Consider the following 18,960-nt stretch of genomic DNA (forward strand, 5'->3'; position numbering starts at 1 on the left):
AACTCCAAGTAAGGACAATTGTCAGCTCTGCATGCATCAGACACCTGCACTACAGACAAGGCCATCAGCAGCCAGTATTGGCTTGGGAATTTAGCAAGACAAAACCCTGCAGGTTTTGACCCCCTTCATGCCCTTTCCTCCCAGTTACTACTGCTGCGTAGGACAAAGCAGGCAGCAGCATCTGGGGTGAATGACCACAGCAGACACTGTTCCTCATGATCTGGTGCTCCAGTTGGACCCATATGTGTGTAGACACAAACCCAAACTGTCCCTGGCCTGCCCAAACAGACCTATCTGACTGCCATCTCCTTCTCCACCAACACTTTTCCAATGCCTACTGGGGAGCTGCAATGATTAACGACTTAACAGCATTATATGGCTTGGAAAGCGAGACATGCTGTACCAAAGTTCCACAATTTTCATTAACTAGCTCATGACATACATGCCAGCAGTGACTTTTCAATTCAAAAGTTTAGATATGGGCAGAAAGAGATTTGTTTTAATTAGCTTTTAATTTAAAAAAAAAAAAAAGATATTGCAAGGTGGCTCTTGGGACAGGAAACTGTAGTAATTTACAGAAAGACTTCTGGAGATTCAAACTATACCAGAGCCCAGAGCAACAGTCTGAGAAAGTTCAAACAGCAACTTCTTCTTCCTGCAATTCCTATTTGGTTGAGCTGTAAACATTATTATTTTTGGAATGTTTGTCTCCATACAAAGTGCGGTTCCCAGACAACTGTCATTTTCTACTAAAAATCTTTTTTTGCCAAAAATTTTATACCTTCTGCTGGAAAAATGGAATTGTAACAATTTAATTTGTTAAAAAGGATTGACTTGTTTCATTTCTAGCTAGTTCAATGCTAGTCTGAATCTGTACTGGAGCCCTTGTGGCACTGTAGAAGTTCAGTAACTCAGGTCCCTCATGCCTGGTACTTCACTGTGTCCCACAAATCTTGTCTGATTGCATTTTTTACAGCACAAACCATCATGGGAGATACTGGCTGGCCAAGGATTGCGAACACCCAAACCACAACTCACATGAGGTGTTCCAAATGCAGCATTTCCAAAACAAAACATACACACTTTTGGGGATGGATGAACTTCATAGTCAGCAAAAAATGGATCAGTCAATTACTAACTGACTGCAACACAACTTTTCAGCACAGTCTCCTGCAGAAAAAGCACTCCTAAATTTAATTAATTCCTCTTGCTTAGACCAAAGGAGACACCCACTACATTCAGTTTTTTAACCTGTTCTCCTTGCCAAGAATGGGCTGTCTCTTACATGGTACCTTCTAGTAATTTCCCAGTCAATACTGAAATGCTGCAAGATGTGGAACCTACACTTCCCTTAGGGAATTACTTCACATACCCCCTCACTAGGAACTATTAGATGATCAGCATGCATTTTCCTACTCCTAATTTCACCTTGCTATTCTAATCAAATCTCATTGCACTGCTTTAGACAACTCCCCTGCTCCATTCAGTGCTAATTTCAGTGTTTTTAAGACCCAGTGGATGAAACCCTGGAGGAGGGCTACAGGAGTGAGCCAGGCTGGTGCTATCCAAGTGCTCCCAAACTGGGTGCACATGGCTTCGCATGGAGCAGCGCATGGAGGATGGCAGCCATTGAGCAAGCAGCTGTCTGTCCCACAGCTCCTCTGCTACACATACTTTGAGAAAGTAAGTGATAGCTTTCAAATATTTTTTCATTTGCTGCAAGAAATAAACACACTACCCTATTAGCCCAGGCGGTGGCCAGATTGGTTTTTCAGGGCATGTGATTTTGCAGCAGTGTGTAGATGCACTCCTAAACTCAAAGCTCCAGAGAGGTGCCTCTTTGCCCTAATCGTGCTGACTACAGCATGTTTATCTTTCCCTGATATGCTATCTTCATCAATTTTACCAGCCCCCTGATGACTGCACACGTTGCTGTCCCCATGCATCATGCTGAGACCTGCTCCTGAACCAGGGCAGAAGGAGAAATTTGTCATCAACTCTTCCATTCGCTTGACAATAACACGGCCTAATATTTCATGAAAATGAAGTGCCCAGAGCACTCCTGATAGTTTACAGTTGTGATAAAGGACGGTCAGATGGATACTGTCAGCCATTAAACAGTTTGCAATCACAGAGCTCCAGAAAGAAAGCAAAGGCCTCTGGGCCCTTCTTGGTGTCAAATGTTGTGTCACCAGCGTAAAGGATGTTTCTAGGAGCAATTCCTTGTTGAATCAAGAAGTTGTCCTTTTTTTGCAAGCTTTCTACCTACATGCAAGCTTCCCTCATAATCTATGTTTGCTCTGAGATGTTTATACTGCTTGCTTTGCAGCACAGAAAACTCAGACATCATTTTTATGTTATTACACTTGATATATTTGCTCTCTCCTTTTTTTCCTATCCAAGCACAGCAACAGCAAGCAGAGTCCCAAGTACCCACAGAATGCTTCACTCAGTCACTGCAGCTCTGCCCTGTACCTTCCTGGGCTTTGTGCTCCAAGATACACCCACCTGCCTGGCAGATTTTGCTGCCTTGCTCCCACCTGCAGCAAAAGATGCCAAGAGGATCGTTCCCGAAGATGAGACCCAGCAGCTCGCCACCTCAACCCCACAACATGGCTCACAGCAGGGAGGTTACCTGTGTGTTTGGGGACACTGGGAGCAAGCCCTCAACTTCAGTCTTGACTTTGCTGCGTTTGTTAATTACTGGATTGACGGTGCTGCTCACGGCCGACTCACTGCTCTGCTTGCTCTAGGAAAGAAAACCAGGCAAGAAATGGCACCGGGGTTTGGGGACGACAGACAGTGGCCCACTTCCTCATTAAAAATTAACTTAAAAATCAGTCATGGTTGAGCTTCAGGAGTGGCAGGGGAGAGCAGGGTTGGCCTGGGGTTCATATGAAAACCAACCCATGTGGGTTTGTGCAAGGCAGAAGGGATGGGAGAGAGGGAAGAAGAATCAAGGGCAGCCCCTGTTTCTGCAGGCTCACCAGTGAGCTTGGCCTCGCCACTGCTGCTCTGTTCCAGAGCAATACAGTCCATGGCATAGCCATCAAAGCCTTACACACCCCCCACCCAAGCCACAGTTTTATTTCTCAATGTGACGAAATGATTTGTTGAGAAAAGGAATTCCTGGGGGGAGCAAGGGGGCTCTAGTTATATGTGAGGGCTCTGGCGTGCTGAGTCCATGAAAGACTATGTGTGTAATTTGCTAAGCTCTTAAAAAAAAAGAACAACTTCAGGAGAAAAAACATCCCATTGTATGTGCATAAAATTGGAACATTAACATTTTAAATACTCTTGCTAATTGCTCAAGATTGGTCCTGCAAATTATTAAACAGAGGCAGAACTCCTGCCAGCCACATAATTTTGGTAGCCAGTTTGTAAGGAGAAAACAAAACCAATCAATCAAACAACCTGCAATAACAAACAGAGTTTGCAGTGCAGCAGCCATGAGAAACCCTAAAACAATAAACCAGTCTTAAAAGTTCAGTATGATACAACTAAAACAACAATTTGAAATGGGTGTGACATATGGTGAAATAAGTCTTTGGGGAGAAAAGCAATGCAATTTAGACTTCGAAGGAATGTAAATGGAAAAGAAAAATGATTAAGAATATGCTAGGCATATTCATTAACCCAGTGCATGTGGAGGGCTTGTGCACACATGTACGCGCTTGTGTGCTCACAGATATTTGTAAGACGTACTTAAGGTGTGGGATCTCATTCCTGGTTTTCAAAATCTGGCCCCTGGTTTTGCAAAATTTAGCAGTAAAAATCAACAGCAGGGACACACTGAGAGAAAACCTACCGAAAAAGAAGGAACAGTAAGTAAAATGTGAAGAGGTCCTACATAGGATGCACTTACATGCCAAAAATTAAGACCATCATCATGGTTCACATGAGTACAAAAAAGGAAAGAGGGATTGGTGAAGGTACTGAAGAAGCTTGGTTCATAGGTGCTTGTTTTGCAAAACACTACAGCAACTGATTTCCCTCAATTTCAACAGGACATAATGTGTTCAAGGAGATTTCCTGCCTGGGATGAACCTTGCATATCATGTTCAATACTTTGATGGATGAAGGCCTTTGGTTTCTGCATGGGTAGGTGCAAAGAAGGGAGATGGGCACAAAATTTGTCTGTGACTAATTCAGAAACACTTGCCAGGAAAAAGAAAAAGCAACATAAGGGGATAGCACGAGTAAAAAGAGAATTGTTAAAACTCCCACAGCCACCATGAAGGGAAGCCTACATCCCATGGAGAATGTGCCTCCATTTCCACATGTGCCATGCAGGATGGCTGTCCCTACCTGGCTGGAGTCAGAGATGCAGTTGCTGTTGCTGCTGCTCTGTGCCGGTGATGGGTTCATGGAGATGACTGCCATGTGCTGCCGCGGGGGGAAGGTTGGGGATGGCTGGATCAGGGGAGGAGTGTGTCCGAAGGCTGAGCTCAGGCCTCTTTGCTGGGTCAGGATCTGCTGGTACGTCACGGGGTTTAGCGGGTGGGGGAAGCTGAATGCCGGACTGCAGCAACAGGAGAAAGAGAAATGATAAGGAGTTATTTTAAACAATATTTATCAAATTAGCTAGTGACTGATTCAACTATGGTGTCTTGGAGACTCCAGGAGCCAGGCTGCAATGCCCAGCTACACGCCTTCAATGCCAGGTTAAACCTGACTGCCTGCTTTACTGCAAAGTCACGGTTTGTCTTGCACATGCTTCAGCAAACTTGGGAATCATTTTCACCCGAGCATTAGACTGACTGTAATTTCTTTGCTTCCTGTGTAAAAAAACAACAAAAGTCCTCGGCAGGGAGTGCAGAAGAGGATGGGACTTGGGCGCATCTGGCTTTGCAGCCCCTAAGGCTCCTGGGTTTTCCCAGGCAGACTTCTTCTGCAGACTTGCAGCTTTGGGGTTATGCTAACCTGGATATGAAAAAAAAGCATCACCTGGCTCACCTGGCACAGATTACAGCAGGGATGAATAAGTATCCATTAAACATAATCCAAAACTATGCAATTTACTCTGCATTCAGGTGAGGGGAGTGCTGGCTCAGGGGACCGCTAAAGCATGTCACCCTTCCTATGTAGGTCACTGGTTCATCTCCAATCTAGGTCAGCAGTGACCAGGAATACCACTCGCCCCTGGCTGCTTGGGCAATAACTGGGGCAACAGGTCTGAGACAAGATGCAGCACTGGAGAGCAGTAAAAACAAAGCTCTTCTTTTGGAAAAAAGGGGCTCACTCCCAGGGGCAAGTTCACTGGGCAGAGATAGAGAAGCACAGGAGATGCTCTGTGGTAACTCTAGACATGTGATGCACGAACCATAGACATTCAGCCCAAAAACTGATTATTTGCCACCTTCAAGAAGTGGCTGTCCTGAACCTTTACCCTCATGGTATTTTCTCTCACACCACTAAAACTGCCCAGGGTCTGAGTTCTCAGAGAATGGGGCCATAATTAGAAACACGCTTAATTACCAATTTTGCTTTTGGAGAGAGTATTTCATTCCTGCCCCTAAGACGCTGTTAAAATAATAACAAAAAAGTCTTTTCATGCCAAAGTTCTGGCAGTTATGCTGTTATATATGTAACTCATTTTACAGATCCTGACATTTAGGATATATTTTTAGAACACTGAGAAGGGTTTCAAATTCTTTATTATTAGTTGATTATTCTCTTGGAGGCCAGAAGTTGATCATTAGGTCAGTCCCCAGATACTGATTTGTTAAAAACACCAGACATTACTCTTAATATCTGAGTATAAGTTAAGATGCTACAGGTATGTGTAGCTAATGATGACAGGTAAAAAGACTATAAAAAATATGATTACCAGATAAGAAGTTGCAATGTGTTCAAGTCAGCCTTATGTTTGATTTTACAGTCAGTTTCTAAATTATGCTGCTGGATAAAGTAACTTACATAATTAATGTTACACTTATTAATAACAACATCTCTGTTTTCCCCCACAAGTTTTAAGCATGCATAATCTTTATAACCCTTGCTTTGCAACATCAGTGTTAATTAGATCTAACATTTTTAACAGTTAAGTAATAAAAAGAATAATAACATTGTGAAACTTGGGTGAAGCAATCACAGTAGGAATTGACAAGAGTCAGCTGCCTAATGTAAGTGCTTTTTAATTAAGATTTGAACAAAACTTGACTCAAGGGTTTAGATTTGGTTTAAATACACTTTTAGAATTAGGCTCTTCTATCCACCCAGGCAACATTTTTTCTAAGAATGTGGGCCAATAATTTGGAGAATACTTTGGGGCAATCTCTTAAATCGAAGTGTTTCTTAACCAGTCCAACTGCTCACAATGAACATTTTTTAAGATAAATTTATTATCTGTTTCTGCTTGTGGGGAGGCATGATCATACTGTAATTACTGGAAATGTGGTAGCCAATAACCCCAATCCAGCCAAAAAAACCCCACCCCATATGCCACGAAATACCCTTCCACATGCAAAACCAGATGGGGGCCTTGAATTACTACACTACACAGCCCTGATGCACAAAAGCAGAGGTTGCGAGGAAGGGAAGGTGCCCCTTGCTGGAGGATCATCCTTTCTCTCGTGGGGATGGTTCCTCAGCTGAATGGAGCTGATCCCAGAGCTTTACCTGATCGTCCCGGCAGATAAATGGCCGTAGGAGCCACTCGCTGCTGAACTGCTTCTGGAGTTGTTGATATATGCCACAAGAGAGTTTGGGGAGGTCCTAATCATTGTCTGGAGATCAATGCTGGCATCAGAGAGCGGGGAGATAGACAGGGCTCGTTTCCGGCTTAATCTTGGAGTCACCCGTGGGCTCGAAAACCGGGACACTGCAGGAAAGAGAGATTTTGTCAGACAAGACCAGTGGGCTGCTCCCTTCCTGCAGACGGGCTGGAAGTCCTGAGAACTGCTGCACTCATGACTGCTGTGGGATGTTCAGGACCCAGGAGCAGTGCAGGGACCAACTGCCCTTTGATGGGAGGTTTCCTCTCTTCTGGGTGCTGAATGACAGGGGTCAGGCAGCACCATGAGCGCCTGCTTGCTTTGCTGTCCTCAGGTGTACAGAATCCTGTCCATCACCCCCTTTCATAGGCACTAAATTAACTTAAAATTAAAAGAGAGAAAGCCCTACAAGGTTTCCATGAGTGCAGCCGTGCCCGTTGACTCGGTGTCAGGAGCAGCAGGCCGGGGAGCTGCACATCCAAGCTGGGGAGACCATTGCAAATGGTGAGTGTGTGCCTGCGTGCGGGGGGAACGGAAACCAAATGAGCATGAGCACAATGCTGACCATCCAATTAATGAAGGAGGCGAGGCTCCAGAAACCCTGAAAGTAAATTAAGAGTTTTAAGGAAAGCAATTTGGCAGCTCAGGCACAAAGTTCAAGCTCTCCCCCTCCGAGGGGACCTGCCAGTGCCTGGACCCTATTAGCAATTGTCAATCATTCAGGCATGAAGTAATTTCCAACCCTGCCAGGCCCATTTATGGATCTGCAATACATGATGGGTTACTACTGTACAAGTTTGGCATCCCTCGGTGTTTCGGCACTGCTAACTGGAATGACTGACTTCACCCAAAGGAAACTCTGCCCAGGCCTGACCCACCTGCAGATCTCTGGGGTGGCACAGACAGGAGTTGCAGATGGGCCATATCACAACCTTCCCCAGTACCATCGTACCAGATCGAAACCCTGCCTGGAATGACTCATCCCTCCAAAGCAAGCAGTTGTTTGGATTGTGAATTTAAAAAAAACAAAATTCTAAGGGTAAAATATAGCACTTGGCAATGGGTCCTGGTTGGTAATCCCTGCCATCCACCCAGGGGTGCAGGAGGGCTCAGCTGCTCCAGCTCCTTCCCTTGATGAGCACAGCAATGTATCACCACCTGACTTTTCCAGTGGTGGTCTCCCTAGAAAGTGTACTATGAGTATATCCTATTACACACCGTGAATAAAACACTAGACTACCCAGACAGGAAATATGAGCTATTTCCCTCTAGCTAGTTGAAGGCACTGATTTTGGTTGAACACCATCAGGTACAAACCTTGCACTTTGTAAGAGCATGAACTTTCCGTCCTGATGACAGTGCTGGTATGTGAAAGGGTGAATGGGATGTAGAAGGAGGTAAAATATATTCTGCCAGTGTGATCAAACAATTCCTTGATTTGCGTTGGCTCACAGAAGTCTGTGTCAACATTTCCCTGAGACCAGTGGCTGAGCTGCAGTCTCCACATGACTCGCCTGTGCACCAAAGTGGCTCTGTCACTACCATGTCTGGGTGCTGTGTAATCAATGGGGTTTAGTATCACCATCCTCTTAGTCCCCATAATGACCCTCATTGCACAAGATAAATGACTTGCCCAACGTCCCACTGGAAATCCAAGGCTAAGTCGGTACTTGAACCAAGCACTCTTCTGACTTTTGTCCTACACCTAAGAAGCTTCAAGATGCAATGCCTTTATTGCAATACTGACAATATTGGGAATTTCTCCTAAAAATCAGATTGTTGCATGTATGTTGAACACATTCTTATAATATTTTGTATAATTACATTGTGCAGCCTCACGGGGCAGAAAGACACTAGAAAACATGGATCAAAGATCAGGCAGCAAACAGAAAGCGCAGCAGTCTACAAAAACCACCTCATGGGTGTTAAAGCTGTCCCATGATTTGGAGGGACTGGGCTCAAACTTCCCTAGTGCTTGCAGCTGGAAGACTCTAGCCCTGAGTGGCACTTCCTTGGAAGCTGGAAAAGATGCAGCCACTTTGGAGAGGCACTGCAGACAAAACCAAACTGAGCAAATGAACTTCCCTCAGCAAAGGTTGGCCTGAAGGGCTGAAATGGAGAATTGCCAAACTTCACATCTGGTTCCTGAAATCTGAGCCCTGCCAGAGCCCTGGATGAAACAACATGAAGATTGCTTGTGTTCAGATCATAATGGTCCTCTGGCCGTAAGGAACCTGCACCACAACCTGGAAAGGCCTGGGTGCTGTTCCCAGTCGTTCCCAGCCACACCTCCTTGAGCAAGTTGCTGCTTCTTTCTGTGTCCCTATTTCCCAGTGTCATCTATTTAGATGAGCTCCTTTAGACAGGGCTTGTATTTTATTCTGTACGTACTGCACCAAGTGCAATGGGGCCCCATCTCAGATGAGTTGTCAGTGTTTCTGTCCTACAAATAATATGTGTCTTTCCAGATATAGATACTGTTTCCTGCATTTGCATTCCCACAGTCTCCTCCTTCTCTAACAGAAGGAAGCAGGCCAGATTTGACAGTCATATTTATCTCTGTTACTCCCACATCTCAAGGGAGATCTGTTTATTAATGTGCCACTTCCCTTGATAAATTACTAAATAGAAAGAAAAGCCTTGTACTCATTTCTCGCTGTTCCTTCACATGATTTATGCCCACAATGCTGGATCAGCCATTGGTTTCCATTAATTTTCAGAGGGAAGAAGACCTGATGTCCAACAGAAACCTGGGTTTTAGCAGTGCAGACGACGTGGGCACCCCTCCCTGCTGCACACAGGTATGTAGTTTTTTCCCCATGTAAAACTCTGCGGGAAGCTGTCAGATTTTCAAGCTCGCCTGGGAATTCTCCAGCCCAAACCAGTAATATGCATTGCGTTAGTGTCCAGTCTAATTTAGATCCTGCAGGTACTGTGGGCTATCTGAAATGTTTGATAGCAGATCCAATAGGTTGGGCTCATGCTTTACACAAAAGTCTCTTAGGTCTTGCGGGCTTCCACAGAAAGCTGTGACCTAAAATCATTCTATGGATGAACAATTCCTCTCTTCTTAATGACAGCCTGCCCAAGGTGCCTGGGAAGAGAATCGTCTGGGAAACGGAAAAGGAGTTTAAGCATGTGAAGAAATGCTCACTAGTGCATTTAGGAAGAGAGAACCTTTTCAAAATTATTATTCAAAAGCAGATTAACAACACTGGGATTGTTCTAAATAATAAAGTTTGCCTGACCTGAATCTCCTGATCTGAGGACATGGAGTACAAATGTTAAATGGTACCAGGCAGTAGCACTGGTCAGCATTTGTGTAGCTGTACATAGCAAGGTGTTCAGCACAGGCTGACTGACAGCCACTGAGCCACATAAGCAAAGTCCCCTGCTGCCTGAAGTTCAGTGTTGTTCCAAAAGAAAAACCTCAAACAACTGCTTTAGAAGGGTCTGTGCCCAGAGAGGTAGCTAAAGGTGGGATCCATTTTTCAGACACACAGATGGAAAGCTTTGGGAACATTTATCACTAACAGTCCTCTCTCCCCTCCCCTTTCAAAATTGCTGACTTCTCAGAATGAACAGGGCTAGTTAAAAGAATTTTTTGATGTTTGGAAAACATGCTGGGGCAAGTTCCCAAACTGTCAGAGTAGCCCCCTTCAACACTCCTATACAGAAAAAAAAATTGGCATTTTTTCTGTTGTTCTGAAAGTTGTTGTGTTCAGAAACCTAAAATCATCATAGGCTAACATGAATTTGAAACAGTCACACATTGAAATAAATGTAGGAGATTATTTCAAAATTCATTCCAGTCCTCTATCAGTACTTCAGTTTTTAAAATTAATTTCTCTGTGCCTCTCTACCTCAGATGGAAATCCTTCTTACCTTCAGGTTTTTTTCCCTTGAATCCTACTGAGATATGGAAAAACCTCTTTTTTGTCACCCAGGCCCACAAAGAAATGATAGGCCAAAGCCCATGCAGCAAAACAAGAAAAAAGATAACTTCATGAGACCTCTGTATTGCTGCCTCCTCTGGTGTTAGATAGTGTCTCCAGCCAAGTACCTTTTACAGCATCCTCAAGGTAGGTGGTGGCTGCTCTGTATCTGCTACTTCTACGTTCTGTCTTGAAAAAACATCTATTAAAGTCAGCAGATGCTTTCCATGGACTTTGGAATGTGGAATAACTATGAGTTTAAAAGCTGACCTAGAGACTTGCTTATTTGAGGTATGTCATCTTTACTTTCAAACTAACTCTTTCGCACTTTGAAAACATAGAATGTTGGCGCACCCGTTTTTATGCACATACTAACATCTTGGGTTTTATTTCTTAGGTGTATATTAAAAAACTTAGCTCTAAATGTGAAAATCCGACTTCCTTTTTATTTTTTTCAAAAGCTAAAGATACCTGCTTAGAAATAAAACTGTTTAAGATTTCAAGCAACAAAAATATCCTTTGGCCTGGAGTAAGACACAGGAACTTTTAAGCCAAAAGACTGTCCCCTTCTCTCTCCCAAGTCAGGAGGAGAAGTGAACTGGTGAATGGAAGGGTACAGCACAGGCTGAGCCCAAAGCTTTGGGCATTGGTGGCAGCATTGTGGATGGCAGCTCATGAAGGACAATAAAAAACTTACCATAAGCCTTTGACCCTGGTGCCTCTCCTTACAAAAAGTCAATTCCAGATACATTTTAGAGTGTTTTAACTGTTGTGCATGGGCTTTTCCTTACCATTTCACACATAGACCCCGATACAGTGACTGTCACGGGCTCTGGTCTACATGCTAGAGAATAAATATAACTCACATATTTTAGGAAATCTTTCAAAACTGCCTGGAGTAACTTTTCAGTAGAAAAGTTCCTGACTTTACAGTGGCACTATCTTTTCAGGGTAAATGTAAATGCCACAGTTCACAACCAAAAGCCATTTCTCCCCTGGGATGTGTGTGTTTAAACATCTAATTTCTAAACTAGCAAGAATTCAAGGCTGAATTTTCGAGTGACATTGGCAGTGTCTGCCAAATGTCCCAGCCCAGTCCAGCTGGGAGGAAAGTCCAGATTTCTTTGCTAGAAGGCAAGAGTATCCTTGGCACTTTCCTGTGGTGCCTATGAATTATCACATCCACAAGTTGCTCAGAAACTGGGATACTCCTCCCAAATTTAGATTAATCCACAGGTCAGTGATGACCAAATGGTCAGCTCTTACACATGGCAGCTTGTGGACTGACTCCTGTGCCTGATCCCAGTGACCAAAGGCAGGATGAGACCTCAACTCACCTGGGATGTGGGAGCAGAGGTTCCTGCTCCGACCACTTCTGTGGCCGTGGGCCAGACGGATTTTACAAGAGATGTTTTTTTCTGGAGGGAGAAGTCAGACCTTATGTCACACTAGAAACAGTGGCAGCAAAGCCTCCTGAAAGGAAACGCCAGGCACTCAGTGGGAGCTCCTTCGAGGCTCCTTCAGGGTAAGGAAATCTTCAGGGTAAGGAAACTCTTTACAGACAAACATGTTGCTGTGATCTCAACTGTACAGGGTCACCAGGGGAATCTGCTCCCTAACAGACGAGTCTGTAAGGCACATGGGCTGCAGATGGCTCGCACCCTGCCTGCCCTCCTCCCGCCTCACTGAAACCCAGCCAGAGCCACTGCTTCCCCTGCATCTCCTGGCCAAGCCCCAGGATAAATACAGTGTTATCAAAATGGTCCCTCTTCCTCACCATTCACCAAGAAAACTCCATCCAAAGTGTACAGAAATATCCCCCCCCATCCCACTCCCATCATCAAATTAAATCCAAGGGCCCCATAAAAACACAGGATAGTCCCTTAATCGATAAGCAGCAATAAACTACAAACATTCTTATTGTAACCAGTTCCTTATTCCCCTCTCTCCTTCTGCAGAGGCAACACACCTCTTTTTTAGACTGCAGCAGATGCTGGACATTTGTTCTGGCACCAGACATTGTCCTGGGACCCTTCTTTCTTCCCTCCCCAGGCCGGTCAACTTTGCAGTTCAAGGAATACTAATGCTTCCCTCAAATCCTCACTGAAAGACAAGGCTGCATTCTTCTACTCCCAATCCACAAGGTAACTGTTTAGTCGACCCAACTTGCATATGTAAATTGAATTCTTTAGAAACCAGAGTGCAGCAGGATTCCAGACACAGCACTTAAGGGGTGCTCTGGGACTTCTTCTCTCTTCTGCACATATTTTTCTGGGGAGAAAAACAGCACTGCTGGCTAGAAATGGGTGGGAAATTGTTTCCCGCTTTCTGAACCTTTTCTGAGATTTCAGCAAGTTTCCATTCTATGCTGGGACAAAGAAAACAACAAAAAAATAAGTCTTTGAGAGTTTTTAAGGAAGCGACTACAGAGCGCGCCGTCTACCCAGAGTAGCCAACAGCGGGCTTGTTTTGGAAGTCATCTGTGATCCAACACATCCAGCCTGCAAACCCAGGGCTGCTGGTCCCTCCAGCCCCAGGGGAAGCACTTCCTATCTAGGTCACCATGAGGCTCAGCTCTCTGCTTTTGTCCTGTGTAGTTGCTCCACATGAACCTGCTGGAGAGAGTCCTGAGCTCACCTCTCCCGGCCACGTGCCTGCCGACTGCAGTCACCACCAGGCTGCACTGCCAGCCCTGCTCCTTACCCTGCTGGCTATTAAATAATTTCCTTCAAGCAGAAAGGCTCCAACAACACTGACTGAAAGAGGCTGGTGAAGCTGAATCACTGTTTGATTTGGGGAAATAAAGTCCTGCTTAATGACTTGCCCACATCCCAGGCAACTGTGCCAGCTGTTGGCCTGCTGGCTATGCTGGGCTGAACAAAGCCTTTTGCCAGTTAAACTGCTGATTGTGAATCAAGACATTTGTGACTATCTAGCATCAGGCAGCAAAAACCAGGGCAGGGATTCCCCCTCTAGCTCCAGAACTGAACAAAATGACAGCACTGCAGGGTCATCCCTGCTGTTGGTAACTGTTGCACAAACATGTCTATACAGCCTTCCGGACATGAGGGACTACCCTGGACCTAACTTCCACTCAAGATGCTTTTTCCCCATTCCCTGACTCAGCACGGTCAACCAATCACAGTCTCAATGCTTGCTCAAAGTGATGGATTTAAAGATGATCTTTAATTTTCACCCTGGCCATAAGAATCTTATTCCAAAGATCTGGATCTTGTTCCTAAAGCTACCACTATTCCACTCACTGATTTCTTTTCCCTTTGTGATGGAATGGCTTTGCTTTGTACAGCACTTTTAGATCTGCTGATGTACAGGCTATAACAGCAGCAGCACTGAGTCAGTATGGATACACTCCTCCTGAGAGAAAATGGCTTCTCCTGAAGGGCTGAGAGTAGTCACAGGAACCCCTACGCCTAGGGGGAAAAAAACAGCTGGAAGTACTAAACATGCTTAGAAAGCTGTAGCCATCTCCAGGGTCATTGTGTTCCCCACCAGTCTTTCCTGCCCCAGGGATGCTCTTGCGCAACCACTCCATCACCTGGAATAATCCACCGTGTAGCACTACTTCTAAAAAAGAAATGCAAAAGATTGTTTTGATCTGGTGACTAGAACCTGTAAATACTATCAAATGTACTCCATCAGCAACACCATGACATTGGAAAGTGATTAATTTTTGATTTGAAAGTGTAGGCTTTCCAGAAAATGGGATTAAGCCTGGATTCAAACTCCACTCCTGGATTTCAAGTCCCTGTTTGGATGAGGAAATGGAACAGGAGAACTAATTGAAGGGTTGTTTAGTCTCCACTGGAACTGGCCTGAACACCCCAGCAGTCTGGTACGTAGAACTTCAATGTGGTCTACTTCAGTGATTTAACTACTTCTAGCTGCACACTGAAAACCCAGTAGAGATGCAGCTCTGGGCAGCCCAGCAGCCCAGCTTAGTCACCATGTGAACATTCAGCAGCCCTGGCACAGGGTTGGCACCAACAAGCTCCAGCTTATCCTATTATTTTTCCTGACCTTAGACACATGATGGAATGAAAAACACTGACAAAAACCATGAAGACACAGAGAAATTCTCCAAGAAATGCAATTACAGGAGCCAGAAAGGCCCAGGTATGTGTCTGTGGAAGAGCTACCATTCCCAGTGTCCTTTGCTCCCATGGACCAGCCTGCAGATGTCTGGAAGTGACGTGATACTGAATAGGCCACAATTAATATATGCTTATCTCCTGCTTTTTCTTCTGCAGGTGCCAGTGTTATCACAGATGAATGATGGTGCTGCATGTGGTTTAACAAGAGCCACCTGCTTTTTTAGCAAACTAGTTCTTGTAAAGTTTCTATGTTCCTGGGCTCCCGGGGAAGAAAAGGGCTCTCTGAATGACAGATGCAGTGAGATGGTGACTCACTGGGGGTTTATGCATGCTACTGATATTCTTGTCTCAGAAAAACACCATAAGAGGATGCTTTATTAAATTATCTGTTCAACTATTTACTTAGGCCCTGCTGATTTAAATTTTTGAAATAACTTTCTAAAAAGAGAAGGAGACACTGGCTCTTCATCCAGCATTTCAGAGCCATCCATTTTACTCTCTGCCTTAATAATGTAAAATTCTGTCTTTTCTCCGGGTGATGGATAAATGCAGGCACGTGGACCAGAGACTGGTACTGGACTGGTGCTCCTTTACACATTCTTAAAAAGTAGTGTCTCATGTCACATTCTCGTAATATTTGAAAGTTTCCATCTCATGCAGAACATGCGAAGGCCCAGAAAAGGCTTTCCAGTTAATCACCAACAAAGCTTTTCCAAAAGATCATAATAAATGCTTGGTGAGCCCTGGCTCTGCAGTGAATCATGGTTATGAGCTTGGCTGCATGAAACCGAGACCTTTGATACATGATTCACTGTAGAGTTGTTTTCAGGAGAAGGCAGCAGTATGAGAGTCTTCTGCCAAGGGGAGTATTTCAGTACCTCAGATAAAGATTGATCTTCAGCAAACCAAAGGATGAGCATCTTGGTGTGCTGGGAGCCAGCCTGTACCACCATGAAAACAGTTGTGTTTGCCTCCCTCACTGGTTGTTTATCTGGCACTTCAGTGAGGCACTGCTGGTCAGAGATGGACTAATAAGGAGGCAAGGAGGAAGGAGTCTTGTTCATGAGCCCGAGGAGAACTTGGCAGGGCTCGTTTGCACCCATCTGCTATAACCACAGGCATTAACCCTTGGGAGGGAAGACAGAGCAGTCTTACTGACCAGCTGCTTTGTAACAGAGAAGCCTGAGATATATTTTGAGTGTTAGAGGGCAGGATGGTACCAAGGAGCATGTGCTCTCTCTTTCAAACTGGGAACCACATTCCAAATTAATCTAGGAATTGTCAGCATAAAATGTTCAGGTAAAGCTTCCACAGCAGCTGCAGATGAGAAACTGTTTTTCCATTAGAAATATCTGTAAACTCCCATCACTGAACAGCCAGAACAGCTTTTATCATTCTAAGCCAGTCGCTTTATGAAGCAGCAAGACCACAAAGTCTTTCATCTTAAAAGCTCAACAACAGAAACTTTGAAGCGGTAATGAAATGATGCAGATCTCCACTCCAAAAATTATAATGGTCCACAGGCAAATCCAAAGACATCCCAGGAAACAGACGCCGAATCTGAAAGTTGAGCTGAGACTTCGCCTTCTTGCAGCAGAAATAATCCCCAAACTGCCCTCTGTAATATCTGACAACCCCAGTTCTTGCAAAATGTAGCATGAAATGAAAGGAAAGACATTTCTAACAGCTCTAAAAATCATTCAGACCTCATATATGCTTCCAGATAGTCTCTTCCCAGGGCAGCAGTCAGGCCACAGGGGTGACTCAGCACTGCAGTGCCTAACATGATTCTGTTTCTTCTTCATTTAGCCAGGAGCAAGAGCTTTCTGGGTTTGTAACACCCAATGCTATCAGAAATACCACGTTCCTGCTTTTTTGTATTTCCTTGCACAAAGTACTATTATATTCTTTCCAGCGTGTCTCCCTGTTCAGATATTTTCTCTCCTTGTAGACCTGAGAGGTCCCAACCAAGATGAGAAGTCCACTGGGCCTAGCATGGCTAGGCATGGACATGGCCCGCCTTCACCCCAGACACCAAGCAGTCAAAACACAGAGTGGGATGGGGAGCTGTAGATGAAGCTTGTCCCCAGGCATGCTCTGGTCCCCCATGGTCAGTGCAGCAGGACAGCAGCAATGCCCAGCTTGCTGGACCAGCCTATCTCCTACATATGCGACAGCCATGCCACAGCCATGCCATCCTCCCTAAGAGACCAGGATGTACATATTTTAAATTATGATTATTTTATATATATTTATGGAAGGAGGTGACCTTTTAAGCCAAAAATTATACTGCAGCACCCAAAGGTTACAGCAGGGCAGAGTGACCACATAAAGCAACCTTCAACTGGAGGGCAGTTCCATCCATCTACCCCAAAATTTCAGCCATGCCAGGAAGAACCCAAGCTGTTACTCACCATCAACGGGGCTGAAGTAATCGTGGAGGTGGGCTGTGCTGGCTGCTCCCCCGCCCTGCATGAGGAGGTCCCCATAGGGGTTTGGGTGGCCAGCCATCAGCGTCATTTGGGGGTAGTAGTCAGCAGGGTTGGCTCCCGGTGGTGGTGGGGGCAGCCCGAAGAGGCCTCGTTCCTTCAGGTGCTCATGAGCCACTGTTGGAGCCGCAGGCGAGGAGAGAAACATGGGGAGAAGGTTCCCACCGCAGTGTTAGACCTCGGAGCTGACGTTGGTGGCCCCGTCTCCCCCCGCGCCCCCCGCCAGCCCCAGCCGCACGGCTCCGTGTAGGGCGCGTGTGACGTGTGCTTGGGCGTGCTTCTGCGGACAAAGGAGACCAGGCTGGGGCCTCTGCATTCCTCCATTTCCGCAAATTTATAAACAATCTCTCGCTCCCCCTTCTAATAATCTTCCAGTTTGGACGCAGCCAGCACCCCTGGGAGGGGGGAGAGGGCCCAGGCTGCCGACAGCAGTAACCCTGTCAGCATTAACATCCCTGCCTATTAGGAAGGAAAGACAAATGCAGCCCAGTTCCCGATAGCAGCGTGAGGAAATTAAAGCCAAGGTCTAATGCATAGAGCTAGGTTTAGTGTCTGGCAGCATAAAACCATTTTGGCTGCCAAAGCCAATTACACTCACTTTCTCCCAGCTGTAATTTTTCAAACCTGCCTCCCCACCCGCTTGCCCCATTAACTTATTTACCACCACCTTAAACAAGGAAAGAAAAAAAAAAGAGAGGAAAAGAAAAGCAACCCAAACCACAATGCCTTTCTTCTGCAGCAAACAATGAAACTGGTTTTGGAAGGAGAGGACAGGGCAGAACGCACCCATGCACCACCCATCAGACCTCTCTGTGGTGGGTGCCTGAGAATTTGGATGACCTTTTAGGGGAGGGAAGAAGACATATGCATGTCCCCATCACTATAGTGATGTTGTTTTAGTCATACAAGATAGTTTCATGTTGCCAGATACTAATCCAGGGGCCTTGTTGCTCTCTGGTGCCCTTTGCTTTGCAGTGTTGAAGGGCCGCTGGCCCCTGCAGCAGCTTAGGAGCCAAAGCATGCTGGGTTTGCTGGGCATGCAGAGACCAAGTCCCCAAAGCCCAGCTTCCCTGGGCACTGAGGAGCCACCTGCAACTGTGTAATGAAGCTCTTCTGAGGAAGTAAGGCATGACTTACACCTTGCCAAGTGGAAGCTGTGTCGTGCATTTTCCCCTTTCCCTATTGGATTTCTTTGTCCCCATCTCCCCAACGTGGGGTCTGATAGGGCTCAGAGAGCATGATCACCTCTGCCTGCACCCAGAGCCAGCTTCCCACACATCCTCACCTTCCCTGAAGACTGCTGTGGGGCAGCTCAGGAGTAAGGAGGAAGAAAGTATGGCCCCTTGCCTTCACTCAGGAGCCACCCTGACCCCAGACACAAAGCCAACAGGGGCTAACCCAGCTGGCATTGTCTCCCCTGCAACATCAGTCTCAGCCAGGTCAGGCAGCCAGAACAACTGTGACCCTCTCTGGGGAAAGCTGGGCTCCCAGTAGAGACATAAGAACAGGGAAGCTCCTAAGAGAGAAAGAGAGTGCTGCAGAAAGGAACGTACTTTAAGCAAAATATTTATAATATGATCCAGCAGTAATAGCTATTCTCACGCTCCGCTTTCTCAGTGCGATGATGCAAAACAAATGTGTAGTTAAAGGGGAAAAAAGAAAACAAAAAGAGACAGCTCTCCCACTTCAGAGAGCAGCTGCGGAGCCT

The 18,960-nt window shown here is 45.5% G+C and overlaps 1 protein-coding gene across 1 annotated transcript in view; it reads right to left on the reverse strand.

Moving 5' to 3' along the window:
* The window catches only part of GLI2 (GLI family zinc finger 2), a 190,723-nt gene that overhangs the window by 21,062 nt on the left and 150,701 nt on the right, over positions 1-18,960 (reverse strand). The window contains exons 5-8 of the mRNA XM_008638300.2: positions 17,178-17,369; positions 6,622-6,823; positions 4,309-4,522; positions 2,636-2,749 (exon numbers count right to left, since the gene is read on the reverse strand). Coding sequence (XP_008636522.1) covers positions 2,636-2,749; positions 4,309-4,522; positions 6,622-6,823; positions 17,178-17,369 — 722 coding nt within the window. The remainder of the gene's footprint in view (positions 1-2,635; positions 2,750-4,308; positions 4,523-6,621; positions 6,824-17,177; positions 17,370-18,960) is intronic.

The sequence above is a fragment of the Corvus brachyrhynchos genome, unplaced genomic scaffold (assembly GCF_000691975.1).
Source record: "Corvus brachyrhynchos isolate BGI_N302 unplaced genomic scaffold, ASM69197v1 scaffold126, whole genome shotgun sequence".
Classification (NCBI taxonomy): Eukaryota; Metazoa; Chordata; class Aves; order Passeriformes; family Corvidae; genus Corvus; species Corvus brachyrhynchos.